General features: G+C 34.3%; 1 protein-coding gene across 1 annotated transcript; it reads right to left on the bottom strand.

Annotated features, from left to right (window-relative positions):
- Nucleotides 1-5,658: 5,658 nt before the first annotated feature.
- On the bottom strand, nucleotides 5,659-12,632 carry MARCOL (MARCO like). Its single transcript, XM_063811814.1, has 2 exons — nucleotides 12,584-12,632; nucleotides 5,659-8,781 (listed from the first exon to the last, which is right to left on the bottom strand). Exons 1-2 carry the CDS (start codon nucleotides 12,630-12,632, stop codon nucleotides 7,532-7,534), a joined length of 1,299 nt encoding a protein of 432 aa, XP_063667884.1. The 3' UTR covers nucleotides 5,659-7,531.
- Nucleotides 12,633-15,693: the final 3,061 nt, after the last annotated feature.

Here is a 15,693-nt window from a genome sequence, read left to right as displayed (position 1 = left end):
GGAATCAATCTAAATGCCTGTCAATGACAGATTAAAGAAAATGTGGTACATATACACCATGGAATACTATGCAGCCATAAAAAAGAATGAGATTATGTCTTTTGCAAGAACATGGATGGAGCTGGAGGGCATTATCCTTAGACAACTAATGCAGGAACAGAAAAGTAAATACCACATTTTCTCACTTGCAGGTTGAAGCTAAATAATAAGAACTCATGGTATCACTAGAAGACAAATATTTTAATGACTATAATCATAAGAACAAATAAAATTTAAAAGTTTAAGGACAGAAATTATTTGGATAATCAAATAAAATTGACATACATTGATTTAATAGAAATATTCTGGTTCATTCTGGTGAAGTTGACAGTTTGATTTCATCTGATGTCCAGTAGGAAACTTTCTTATAGCCTTTATATGAGCTGGGCAAGAGTAAGATATATCTAGGAGTTATGAAACCTTAGTTAGAACAAATAGTAAATTAATTGCTCAAAGAGGGATTATATATTACAATTGAAAATACTAGCATTTAACTGAAAGATTTAAACTTAAAAAAACAAAGCATATATTAATAGCTTAATATATGCTAGATATTTCAGTGGTTTATTTTTAAAACATTGGTCATAAAATTATACTTAATTTTTACTTAAAAAATGCTGTAAGTAAAGAGTTTTGTAACACTCACATGTATATATACTTATGCATGTATGTATATGAATATATATGTATATATACCTTCATATATATACACATGTATATATATTATATATAATCTTGTTTATAGTTCTCATTAGATAAGTTTTTGCCTTTTTAATTGATTAAACTTACATAGCTAGGAGATAGTTCCTAAATTTTTTTGAAACATACTTTTTCTGTTTACTGTTTTATCTTGAATATTGAATTGTTTGAATTTAATAGTACTTTTTATTTGTCCTGATGTATTTACATAAACTAATTTAAATTATTAAACTTGATAGGTTAATTCATTTTTTTGGAAAAAATTAAATACCTTAAAGCAAAAGGCTTTAAGAGAATTCTTTCCGTGTCTATACAATAAAGATGAAAAGTCTTTTCACTTTCAAGATTTGCATGATAAACACATCTTGATTGCTTGTTTGCTATTAAATTCTGTTGTGATTAATGGAGTAGTGGTTATATGGTCAACTTTCTTTTGATATTGAAAAACAAAAGTATTGGCAGTGGAATATTCCCTATTGTTCTCTAGATATTGTTCTCCATCTCTGACCGCTGAGTTCCCTCTGATATCATTCCATATTCACCTCTTTGCCTTGGTCAAGTGACTGATAAGACTGAAAGAAATCCCAGAAATATTGTGTTTGGAAAGATGGTCTGAATATAGAGTTGTGAGGTGATAACTGCCAACAACCTTACAGGCCTTAAGGAGCAGGTCCCTGGATGGTGGCCAAATAGTTGAATCCCAGAAATGACCAGAGCTTTCCTGGTGATGCCCATCTTGGCATTTTCCTTCTTCTCACGTATGAGTGCCTTTATTGAACCCCAGGTGGTGAGGGGTAGATGATCACTGAGCTTGATAATATAAATTGAATACCTGTATGTTTTTTCCGGTATAGAGAAAAAAAGTTGTAAAAGAGACAATAATGAGAAATAAGCCCAAATTGTCCATTAGTTGCCAGTGCCTCTATTTCTAGCTTAAAATGGTGCCAGAATCAATAAAGAGACCACCCATGATGGGAAAATTTTATAAGGTTGACCCTCAATTGAAAAAAATTCAAACACAAGAAAAGCATTAGAAAAGAAGACCTGATTCTAGTGAAAAATTTATGCAAAATATCAAAAGATGAGGAATAAAGAAGTAAATCTTTCAAGAAAAGTATTTTTCTTTTAAGACCTTAATCTCATTAAAGAGATTAATAGTTAGGAAAAAAACTCCTATTTCTATTTTCGGTGTGATAAAAACAAGTAGCATATCTGGTAAACAAAAATAGAGTACAATGAAATACAGCCCATATAACTCGGTAATAAGAAGACAAATGAAAAAAAATTGGCAAAAGATAGGAACAGGCATTTTACTATGAAGATTTAGAAATGGTTGTGTGCACATGAGACAACAATCAGAAGCATTAGTCATTTGGAAGGAGCAAATAAAAACCACAATGGGTGGAATGGCAATGTGAACGATTCAGAGGACTCTCTTCCCAGTGAAACAAGCATTTAATTGATGAAAATTCTGTTTAAATATTTTTGTTTCTGAAAACAGTCCTGAGGGCATACAGCAAATGGAGAAATATTTATTCCTAAAACTCTACTAAATCTTGATAAGAATACAAGAGTTTGTGGCAAAATTATAGAGACAGACATTAGATTCCTGGTTGGTTAGAACTACAGAGAGGAGTGTGAGAGAGAGTTAGTGGGTCCAGGGACGGAATGGGACTACTGACACATGCTACATCATGGATAAACCTCAGAAACATCTTTCTAAGTGAAAGAAGTTGGACACAAGAGGCCACATATTACAAAACTCACTGGTAATAGTAAATGCACAGGAAAACATAGAATATTATAACATCATAATTGCGGTGTATAGACTACTCTTAAGAAGAGAGACTAAATGATGAACCAATCAAAAATAATAACTACAATGACTTTTCATGATATACACAGGCTGGGCATGGTGACTCAAGACTGTAATCCCAGGACTTTGGGAGGCTAAGCCAGGCAGATCGCTTGGGGTCAGGAGTTCAAGACCAGCCTGACCAACATGGTGAAACCCATCTCTACTAAGACTACAAGAATTAGCTGGGCGTGGTGGCACACGCCTGTAATCCCAACTACTCGGGAGGCTGAGAGAGGAGAATCACTTGAACCTGGAAGGCAGAGGTTTCAGTGATCTGAGATTTCGCCACTGCACTCCAGCCTGTGCTACACAGCGAGAGTTTGTCCCCTCGCCCCCCCAAAAAAAGAAAGGAGAAAAGAAGAAAAAAAAAGTACACTTCACCTATAAAGATACACATAGACAGAAAATAAAGGGATGAAAAATAATACCCCATGCCATGCCAATGGAAACCACAAAAGAGCAGGAGTAGCTAGACAGAATAAATTTCCAGATAAAAACTATAAAAAGAGTTTTCTCTTTTTATCACTCTATAATGACAAAGGTGTCAATTCAGTAAGGGCATATAACAATTATAAGTATATATTTACTCAACACTGGAAAACCCAGATATATAAAGAAAATATTATTAGAGCTAAAGAGAGAGAGATCCCAATACAATAATAGCTGGAGACTTAACACCACGCTTTCAGCATTAGACAGATCTTCCGTACAGAAGACACAAGAAGAAATATTGTATTTAATCTACACTATAGAACCGATAAAACTAATAAATATTTACACATTTCATTCAATGGCTGCAGAATACACACTGTTCTCCTCAGCAGATAAATTATTCTCAAGGATAGACCATATGTTAGCTCACAAAGAAAGTCTTAAAATATTCAAAAAATATTGCAACAATGTTAACCATCTTCTCTGACCACAGTGTAATAAAACTAGAAATCATTAATAAGATGAATTTTGAAAACTATTCAAACACATGGAAATTAAACAAAATATAGCTGAGTAACAAGTGAGTCCATGAAAAAATTAAAAATAAAATTAAAAATTTTCTTGAAACAAGAGATAATGGAAACACAGCATACCAAAACCTATGGGATACAGTAAAAGCATTACTAAGAGGTAAGTTTGTAGCTATAAGGACCTACATCAAAAAAGAAGAAAGACTTCAAGTAAATAACCAAATGATGCATCTTGAAGAACTGGAAAAGCAAGTGCAAACCAAATCCAAAATTAGTAGAAGAAAAGAAATAGTAAAGATCAAAGCAGAAATAAATGAATTAGAAATGAAGAAAATAACGTAAAAGATGAATAAAACATAAAGTTGTTTTTTGAAATGTTAAACAAAATAGACCAACTGTTAGCCAGACTAAGAAAAAAAGAGAGAAGCTCAAAAATAAATAAAATCAGAGATGAACAAGGAGACATTACAACAATACTGCAGAAACTCAAAGGATCATTAGCGACTACTATAAGCAACAATATGCAAATAAATTGGAAAATCTAGAAGAAATGGACAAACTCCTAGACATAAACAACCTAAACTTGAACCATGACAATATCCAAAACCTGAACAGATAAATAACAACTAACGAGATTAAGCCATAGTAGAAAGTCACTCAGTAAAGAAAAGCTCAGGATCTGATGGCTTCACTGCTTATTTCTACCAAACAATTAATGATGATCTAATACCATTTCTACTCAAACTATTCTGAAAAATAGAGAAGGGAATACTTCCAATCCTATTCTATGAGGCCAGTATTATCCTGATACCAAAACCAGACAAAGAGACATCAGAAAAAGAAAACTATAGCCCAATGGCTCTGATAAATGTTGATGCAAAAATTCTCAACAAAATACTAGCAAACCACATTCAACAACACATTAGAAAGATCATTCATCATGACCAACTGGGGTTTATCCTAGGGGTGCAAGGATGCTTCAACATACACAAATTAATTAATGTGATACGTCATGTCAACAAAATAAAGAACAAAAACTATATGATCATTTCAACTAATGCTGAAAAAGCATTTGATAAAATTCAACATCCCTTTATGATAAAAAGCCTTAGAAATCTGGATATAGAAAGATTATACCTCAACAAAATAAAGGCAGTGTACAACAGACTCACAGCTAGTATTAAACTAAATGAGGGAAAACCAAAACCCTTTCCTCCAAGATTGGGAACACAACAAGGATGCCCACTTTCACAAGTTTTATTCAACACAGTACTGTAAGTCCTCCTAAAGCAATTAGACAAGAGAGACATAAAGGTCATCCAAGTTGGAAAAAAAGAGGTGAAATTATCCTTGTTTGCACATAATCTGATCTTATATTTGGAAAAACCTAAAGACTCCACCAAAAAGCTATTTGAACTGATAAACAAATTCAGTAAAGTTGCAGGAAAGGAAATCAACACAGAAAAATCAGTAGCATTTTTTATGCCCATAGTGAACAATCTGAAAAACAAATCAAGAAAGTAATTCAATTTACCTTAGTTACAAATTAAATACCTAGGTATTAACTTAGCCAAAGAAGTGAAAGATCTCTACAATAAAAACTATAAAACATTGGTGCAAGAAATTAAATAGGACACTAAAAAATGGAAAGGCATTTTATGTTCATGGATTGGAAGAATCAATGTGAAAATGTCTATACTACCCAAAACAATCTACAGATTCAATGCAATCCCTATCAAAATACCAATGACATTCTTCACAGAGATAGAAAAAAGAATGCTAAAATTTATATGGAGACAAAAGATACCCAGAATAACCAAAGCTATCATAAGCAAAAGAAAACAAAACAAAAAAGAGAACTTGAGGAATCACATTACCTGAGTTCAAATTATGCTATAGAGCTATAATAACCAAAATGGCATGGTACTGGTATAAAAACAGATACATGAATCAGTGGAACAGAATAGAGAACCCAGAAATAAATCCATATGTCCACAGTGAACCCATTTTTGGTGAAGGTGCCAAGAACATACACTGGGAAAAGGACAGTCTTCAATAAATGATGCTGGGAAAACTGGATATCCATATACAGAAAAATGAAACCACAATCCTATCTCTCACCATACACAAAAATCAACTCAAAATGGATTGAAGACTTAAATATAAGACCTCAAACAATAAAACTACTACAAGAAAACTGTGTTGAAACTCTCTTGAACATTGGACTGGCAAAGATTTCTTGAGTAATACCTAACTAACACAGACAACCATAGCAAAAATGGACCACATCAGGTTGAAATACCTAACTAACACAGACAATCCATAGCAAAAATGGACCCCATCAGGTTGAAAAACTTCTGCGCAGGAAAGGAAGCAATCAATGATGTGAAAAGATACCCACAGAATCAAGGAAAATATTTGGAAACTACTCACTTACTATATGTCAGACTGCCTCCATTTTAATTTTCTGGAGGCAATTCTTCCTCTACATGGACAAACAATAGTCAGGGAAAAGTCATACAAGCAAATGCAAAACGCATACAGTCATAATTTGTTGATTCCCTTTTTTTGGTATGCCCATGAAAAAAAATTATACAGGAAGTAGGATTATGCAGGATTTATTTAAATAATACCTGATGCATTTTCTTTGGATGTGAGCTAAATGGCAAAAGCCTGTGAATATAAGTACCCTTTGACTAGCAGGTGAGAACAGAGTCATTAATGAGAATGATGAGACATTTTTGATAGAGGATGTGGTATTCTCAGAGCTGAGATGTTGTAGGGAGATAAAAAAAATACCTCCATATATTCCAAATCATACAACCCTTTCATGATGATCAATTTATTTCACACATACTGTGTTAATTGGACATGGTTATTTCTCCTATTCTAGAATAAATATAAAATTGCAAAAATTTAAGTGACATCCTAAAAACTCAGAGACCTGCTGGTGATGTCATTAAGATCTGAATGGTAGGGAGTCTCTCTGAGAGATTACTACTTCATGCCAGCCAACTGATAATGACTAAGAGAACAAATGACTTTCATCTGGAAGGCTTGTGAGGAATGAAAATTTATGAGGTAAAAAAATAGTTTCCATTAAGATGATAAGAGTGTTCTAGAAAACTGTTTTGAATGTGAGTATCAAACGGAGTATTCAAAGCAATTGTTAAATAGATTAGGAGGCCGATTGTTGGAAGAGAGGCAGGCAAGTGAAAGTAAAAGCGCAGCAGGATTCAAAAGGGAATACAGGAGACATGTGGATCAGATAGATGTTCACCTATTTGAAATGGTAGCTTCCAAGTAGCAGGCATTAATCTATCCATCTAACATGCAGTTCAGGAGAACTTACTACATGCCACACTTATTCTAGGTTCTGGGGATACATGGTACTTTCTTCAAGAAGTTCATTATCTAGCTGATAATAGACAATTACAAAGTGTTAAGGTGAGTTTAGTAATAGAGGAAATCATTAGTATTAGGAATACATGAGTGGAAAATCAAAGGGCTCTGTATGACATGGGTGGTGTGTAAGCAACAGTGACATGAAATGAGGCTAAACAGTATGCAGTATAATCATGAAAGTCTGTAAATTCTATGTTTAGGAGTTTAAGTTACATCTTCTAGGTAGTATGAAGCCACTGGGGAATTTCAAGCAGGGGTCTAAAATATCAGAGAGGATTTTTGATTTAGGAATATTACTTCAGTGATTTATAGATTATGGATGGGATAAAAATGGACATGAAAGTTAAACCTGGCAAAGATGTGGGCTCAGTTGATGAGGATCTGAGTTATTCTAGTATAGATAGGGAGGTTTGAGTGGAAAATAATAGAGGGAAATGAAAGAATAGAAGGGCAGTACATTCATTAATAATCATAAGTGTTATGCATGAAAATAATCAGCTCCAAAGTGCTTCTCATTTTGTTTAATCAGTGTCATTGCAAGTGACTTTTCATTAACACACTGTGGTTTTTAAAGCATTTTAAGTCTTGGAAAAGAGAATTGCTGGGTCAAGTTGACTGAGAAAAAGAAGTTATTAGCACTAACCTCAAAGTCCATTATATTGCCATCAAAAGTGCTGTCGATATTTTTTCTTTGTCGTTGGTTGTAAAATGACCTTAATTTTCTCTGATGGCTAGATGACTCTGGCTTCCATTCCTGGCCAGATGACTCTATATTTCCTTGCTGGCTAGATGATCCTGGCTTCCCCTGCTGCTTAGAAGATCCTAGATCTCCTTGCTGGCTAGATGCCCCTGGCTTCCCTTGTTGGCTAGATGACACTGGCTTCCCTCGTTGGCTAGATGACACTGGCTTCCCTTGATAGCTAGATGACCCTAGATTCCCTTGTTGGCTAGAAGACTCTGGCTTCTCCTGTTGGCTAGGAGATCCTATATTCCCTTGCTGGCTAGATAATCGTAGATTTCCTTGATGGCTGGATGAACCTGGCTTCCTCTGTTTGCTAGAAGGTCCTTGATTCCCTTGCTGGCTAGATAAATGTAGATTTCCTTGTTGGCTAGATGACCCTGGCTTCCCTTGATGGCTAGAATACCCTGGCTTCCCCTGTTGGCTAGAAGATCCTGGCTTCTCCTGTTGGCCAGAAGATCCTAGATTTCCTTGTTGGCTAGATGACCCTGGCTTCCCCTGTTGGCCAGATGACTCTGGCTTCCCTTGATGGCTAGATAAACCCAGATGCCCTTGTAGGCTAGAAGATCCTAAATTCCCTTTCTGGGTTGATGACCCTAGATTCCCGTGTTGGCTAGATGATCCTGGCTTCCCCTGTTGGCTAGATGACCCCACCATCACTTTCTGGCTAAATGACCCTGGTTTCTCTTGTTGGCCAGATGACCCTGGATTTCCCTGTTGGGTAGAAATCCCTGGTCTCCCTAGTTGGCTAGAAGATCCTGAGTTTTCCTGCTTATTAGAAGATTCTGGATTCCCTTTTTGGTTAGATTTTCCTGAATTCTTTAAAATCCCAGGCTGGTTTAAAACTCCTGCTCTCCCTTGCTTAAAATGTCTTGGTTTCTCTAGCTTGTTAAAATAACCTGGTTGTCCTTGAAGCCTAAATATTCCTGGATTTCCTTGTGTATAACTCCCTCCTTGCTTATTAGAATCTCTTTGTCCTCCTAGATGGTTAGCTTCATTTTTTTCCTCCAGAATAAGTGCAGGTTTTGGATTCTCTTCTAGTTTGAAAACACTGGTATTTGAAATCTGGGTTGAAGATGCTGGAATAATAACACAACCAGAAAAAAATGAAAATAAAGTTATATACATTAAATAATTTTAAATCAACAACATTTGTCCAAGATATAGTGTGTTTTTAATGCTTTCTTGATTTTTTAACCAAGCCCCAAGATAGAATCTTCTCATTCTTCCTCATATCCTGAATATTTGGGTTCCTCCTTTGTTTTCTTTACTGTACTACATGGATTTCAAAAATTAGAGGATCAATCCAACTTGCCCCATTTCTAAATCATAAAGTCTGAATTATTTGAATTGAGACTTCATTCTACCCCCAATTCCTTTAAATGGTTTTCTGATGAATCAAACTGGCTCTGCTCAATGCTCATTATAAACTTATTTTTTCACACCAAGTACTTTATTCCTAATTTTCCAGCTTCACTTTACGGATAACGCCATCAACTTTCCAGACAGGAAAAGGCTGGCAGACGTGAGCCCCACTTTATTCTTCTCACTTCCATCTCTATACATGTTATCTGTAGCCATCTTTCTTTCCATTTCCATCCCTAAAACAGATGTTTCCTTTCTCCTTCAGAACATGTGTCTTTCAATCAGCTTTATGTTCACCATTTCCAACAAAAGGCCTTAGGATCAATCATGCTGTCTCTGGTGGTTATATTTCTTCTTTCTATTTTGGTCAAATTGCTCAAGAGAATGGTAAATATCACGATTATTTCTTAAACCCTATGTTTTATAGCTTCTCCAACTTATTTTGGAAGCCCACCTATGCCCTAATGAAATATATATAATTGTGTGTATGTGTATATGTTTTATGTTTTTTCAGATTACATTCCATAATGAGCAGGATCTAAAAAACAATAAATAAACAAATGGAATGACTTTAGAGCTAAGTATAAGAGTATTGCATTGGGCTATGCTTCTTTTCCTTTTTTTTTTTTTTTTTGGTAGAAGTGTATATTTTTCTCATCCTTTCCTTCTTGCTTGATAATTCCTCTCTTTATTCACTTTCCTAATGTGGATTTCTCTTAAAGATTTTAATTAGGCTTACATTTTGTTTTCTGCATAGGTTTTTTTGGTATTTTTTTCAATATACGCAATTTTAAATCATTCCAATGTTGATTATTTCGATGTATACTTAGGGTCTCACTTGAATTTTCAATTGCTCTGCTTTATATTTCCATAAATATACACATTTATACCTTCAAGTCAATTTAAGCAAAGTCAAATGGTAGTCAATTCGTATGCACTGAGCATGCTATGGTATATTACTGCAGGTGATTAAGGTCCTAGTCAAGACACAGATGCTTAGCAGTTAGCAACCTGCTTAACTAAACTGTGGTATAGTGTGGATATGGATTGTGAGTATAACTTAGCCATTCATTCAATTTAACAAAAAAATATAAATTTAAATAATTTGTTATTATAAAAGAAGCTTAGAAAGAGCTAGGAATGAACAAGACATTCACGGCCCTGCTCACATGAAGCTGAGAAGTCTAGTAGTGGGGCAAATAAGTAGGACTTTATATTATAGTAGAATGATCAATGCTATCGTGTGAGGAGTAAACTAGACAATAGTCTCCTAATCAAGGTAGCAGAGAGTGTGGAATCCTTTCTTCTTCCTGGAGGAGGAGGTACATAAGAAACATAAGATTCAACCAGAGAAATTAATGAGAAAAAATAATTTTTTTAAGCTGAGAGATGAGTACATGTATGGATTCTTTCAGTTCTAGGAATAAAACATTGCTCATTAACAGTTGCTAACACCAAGTAGAAATCAATTAAAGTAGATATGTGGAAGAAATAGGAAAAAAAAGTTGGTAACATATTTTTATTAATGATTTTCAGTTTTTTTAACAGGTGACACAAGTAAATGGAGCCAAATCCTAAAGGTGCAAAAAGTAAACAGTTTAAAATTACTTTCCTTTTCTTTCCTGTCTGTACCCCCACTCCAAACCCCCCACAAAAATAATTTCCTAACGATGACATAATTATTTCCTATTACCTAGGAAATGGTAAAAGTAAAGTGCCTAAGACACCATCACATTTACAGGTTTTTGTGAATTATTTGATGGATATCCTATGTATTTACAAACATATATGAATATAATTATTCACACAATTGGTGGCACACTCTACACAGAGTTCTACTCTTTGTTTTCTCCAAGGACAATCAATATAATGAAGATTTCACTACGTCAATACATATAGAGCATATTTATTTATTTCCCCTCGTTGGTTGCATAGTATCCCATTTTATGGGCTTATCATAATTTATTTAGCCAGTGTTCTAGTAATAAACAAGTAGTTTATTTCCCTCTTTTGCTAAAGTAAGTAATGAATCAATGAAAATCCTAATAATACATCATTTCTTACATGGATAAGTAAATTTATTAAATAAAAACTAAGGGTGAATTTTGGAGTAATAAGAGACAATTAAGATATTATAATGTGGTTTCACCATCTATTTTTTAAGCTAAAAACTTGGAAAATAAGTATCTTCAGCTTTGTTTTGTATTTTTTCCCTTCTGATTTTACAAACTCTAGGATGCGCTTAGTATTGCTTTTCTGATTCATCTCTCTTCTTCATCTTCCAATATATATAATCATTGCATATATAATACACTTTCTTCCATCACAAAATACCTTCTAGCACTTAGCAAGGCACTGAAGTCACAACAGTTACAGTACCTGCCATCATGAAATATGAAATATATGTTCTATAAAGGAATTTTATCTGAATATCTGTTTTCCCCCTTTAAAACACACACACATACACGTATTGTTCTCCTTTCTCTAATTCTATCTCTTAACTCACCCTTTTTTTTTCTTAACTCTGTTACTTCAGCAGCTCCTCAGTGGCATTACTGTACAACTTTTCTTACATCTAATTCATTTTTAGTATTACCACAAGACTGATATTTCTTAACAAGATGAATATTATCACTCTTGTACTCAAAACTCTGAAACAGCTTTGCAGTGTTTCCAATGAAAAGAGAAACACTATTTTGATGTTACAAATATAAGAAGTGGGGGGTCTGAGGCACTTTACTTTTATTATTTCATTTCACTAGGTATAAGAAAGATGGTCAAGTGGGAGCTTATGATTTGGGGATAAATTAGAATCAGTTTCATTATTATAATTTTTATCTTGAGAAATGTATTAACTGTATCATTTATTATCTTGAGAAATTTACATCTCAAAGCTAGAAATTTACATATCTGAAAATCACCTAACTGTACTGAGGTAAGGAATAGAGAAAAGTAAGTTGAGAGTCAAGTACCTAAGAAAACATAAGTAATGGTAACTAAAGCTATTATCTGTATAGTTCCCGAAATAACTCTATAGGAAAGAATAATAATTTCCATTTTGCAAATGAGAAAATTGAGATTCAAGTAAGTTAAACAAGTTTCCTCAAATCACATGAATGGGAAAAAAAATCAAGATTTGAACACATTATTATTTGACCATGTAGTCCAGGATCATATCACAAAACCATTTTCTTATAAATTATGAACTTGCATATTCACAAACTCATAAGCCTCTTAGTCTAAATTCATCTTTCCAGTCTAATGTTTTGCCTTTCCTACTCCCTTGTATCTATTTCTCTTCAGTCACACCAAACTATTCACTCTTATTTCATTCAGTCACTATTTTTATGACTCCAGATCTACATTTATTTTGTCGGAAATTTACCTTCTTCCATTTCTCTGTCTGATGGATTGCCTATTTTTAAATCTTTGGATAAAGTATTGCTAAATCACTTAACATTTCTCATTCTTTCCTTTGAGATTTGGAAGGAAAGCTATTGACTGTGACTTTCTTACCTGAGAACATGGCCAGGAGCATGAAGAGAAAGAAAATGAAAGCCCTCATGGTACCGTCAGTGGTTTCACACTTGGCTGTTGGGTGGAGTTAAGCCTAACTCTGCAGTAGGTGCTCTTCAAATAAACCATGCTCACTACCACCGTGTTATATATTGGAAAAATTCTTCACCCTAACTGCCAAACACTGTCACTGTCTTTAATAAATTACAGAGTAATTTTCACAAACTGGAAGGTACTGCTTCTTGAATAAACTGTCATTTTCAAAATTAGCTCCATGCCCCAACTCCCATAAATATTCAAAGTTTAATATGTGCCTATTAGATATCTTCCTCCCAGAAGAAAATTAAAATGATGAAACCCATCTGGGAAAGTGGTAAATTCAGTTTTCACTTTTTTATTACTAAGGGATGGCTTATCTTCAGTTAATATTATTATTTGTTCTCCAAGTTTTTATGGCCACAAGAGAAACTTTCAAGTGATTTATGTGTCAATTATTTACTTAAATTATCTTTTAAAAGCAAGTAAAAATGCATTGAATATTGGTCATTAGTAGTAATGAATGCATACAGTATTCATCAAGATGAATGATGACAAGAAATGCATTTTTATGAGGTAACAGGAGACAGTAGAGCTCATGTTTAAGAAATAACATTACACAATTGGCATTGTTGCTTCAAGTTATTACATCAAACAGCAGCTCATGGGAAAATTACCTTGGGATTTTTAGTTGGTCATAAGCTCAATGTTATTAGACATTGGAATATTTTCTTCACGACTGGTTTCTCTAAATAAGAGAAACTTGAATCAGTTGGAGCATGTCCAAAAGATAACTTTGATAATGTGAGGTCTGGATACCATAAAGCATGAAGTAGATTTATGGCAGTAGGAAATGTAAGCTCAGAAAAGCACAAACTTGGGAGTGTTACTGTCATGGGCTTCATCTTCTCAAGGACATCACTATGGAGAAGAAAGATATTATTTGAACTGTTTAGTTACAGAGAGCAGAAATAATATAAGGAAGTTCAGGATAAATATCTTAGAGTTCTAAAGAAAATTTCAACTTTGGGAGGAGAGATGAACTAGATCATTTTTCCAATTACTTCCGATTCTAAGACTTTCAGATTTAGTGGTTCTGGATTGTCTGATTTTCTCTTCAACTTACTTAGAAGAAGGAGAAGTTTGAAACTAATAGATGATTTGTTTTAATCAAACAAGCAATTTTATGGCATCAAAAGAGACCAAGTTTAAGTTTCCTATAGTAAGAAAGCAACTTTTTCTCCCTGCGTAATTATCTTCTAAACTGACTGGAATTCACATGAGTATCAAAGGAAGCTTATGGAACCAGACAGAGTTGGATTGTTTATAAAACACACAAACACACACACACATATATATATACTCACACATATATGGCTGGATTGTTTACATATATATATATACATACACACACATATATATATACACACTTACAGCTTAGGTTAATTTTTCAAAAATTTTATTATGAACTGCTGCAATATAGAGACAAAATTAAAGAATTCTGCAGTGAAAACCCACTGATATGGTTTGGCTGTGTCCCTACCCAAATCTCATATTGAACCTCATAATTCCCACATGTTGTCAGAGGGACCCAGTGGGAGATAATTAAATCATGGGGGCAGTTTCTCTCATACTGTTCTTGTTTAGTGAATAATTCTCACAAGATCTGGTGGGTTTATAAGGGGAAATCCTTTTTGCTTGATTCTCTCTTCTCTTATCTGCCTCCATGTAAGACATTCCTTTTGCCTTCTGCCATGATTGTGAGCCCTCCCCATCCACATGAAACTGTGAGGCCATTAAACCTCTTTCTTGATAAATTACCCAGTCTCCGGTATATCTTTATAAGCAGCGTGAAAATGAACTAATACACCAATAAACACACCATCAAGATTAATCAACTAACATTTTGCTATATTTGTTCTACTATATCTCTATCAAAATAGGTAATTTTTATTTTATTTTTATTTTATAAAAGTTTATTCATGCTTGCTTTATTAATGTGTTTTCATTTTCTTATTTATTTATTTATTTATTATTATTACACTTTAAGGGACATGTGCACAATGTGCAGGTTAGTTACATATGTATACATGTGCCATGCTGGTGCGCTACACCCACTAACTCGTCATCTAGCATTACATATATCTCCCAGTGCTTTCCCTCCCGCCTCCCCCCACTCCACAACAGTCCCCAGAGTGTGATGTTCCCCTTCCTGTGTCCATGTGTTCTCATTGTTCAATTCCCACCTATGAGTGAGAATATGCAGTGTTTGGTTTTTTGTCCTTGAGATAGTTTACTTAGAATGATGATTTCCAATTTCATCCATGTCCCTACAAAGGACATGAACTCATCATTTTTTATGACTGCATAGTATTCCATGGTGTATATGTGCCATATTTTCTTAATCCAGTCTATCGTTGTTGGACATTTTGGTTGGTTCCAAGTCTTTGCTATTGTGAATAATGCCGCAATAAACATACGTGTGCATGTGTCTTTATAGCAGCATGATTTATAGTCCTTTGGGTATATACACAGTAATGGGATGACTGGGTCAAATGGTTACTTCTAGTTCTAGATCCCTGAGGAATCACCACACTGACTTCCACAATGGTTGAACTAGTTTACAGTCCCACCAACAGTGTAAAAGTGTTCCTATTTCTCCACATCCTCTCCAGCACCTGTTGTTTCCTGACTTTTGAATGATTGCCATTCTAACTGGTGTGAGATGGTATCTCATTGTGGTTTTGATTTGCATTTCTCTGATGGCCAGTGATGGTGAGCATTTTTTCATGTGTTTTTTGGCTGCATAAATGTCTTCTTTTGAGAAGTGTCTGTTCATGTCCTTCGCCCACTTTTTGATGGGGTTGTTTTTTTCTTGTAAATTTGTTTGAGTTCATTGTAGATTCTGGATATTAGCCCTTTGTCAGATGAGTAGGTTGCGAAAATTTTCCCCCATTTTGTAGGTTGCCTGTTCACTCTGATGGTAGTTTCTTTTGCTGTGCAGAAGCTCTTTAGTTTAATTAGATCCCATTTGTCAATTTTGGCTTTGGTTGCCATTGCTTTAGGTGTTTTAG

This window comes from Pan troglodytes, chromosome 4 (assembly GCF_028858775.2).
Source record: "Pan troglodytes isolate AG18354 chromosome 4, NHGRI_mPanTro3-v2.0_pri, whole genome shotgun sequence".
Taxonomy (NCBI): Eukaryota; Metazoa; Chordata; class Mammalia; order Primates; family Hominidae; genus Pan; species Pan troglodytes.
The sequence above is the reverse complement of the archived record's forward strand: the minus strand, read 5'-3'. Positions and strand labels throughout refer to the sequence as shown.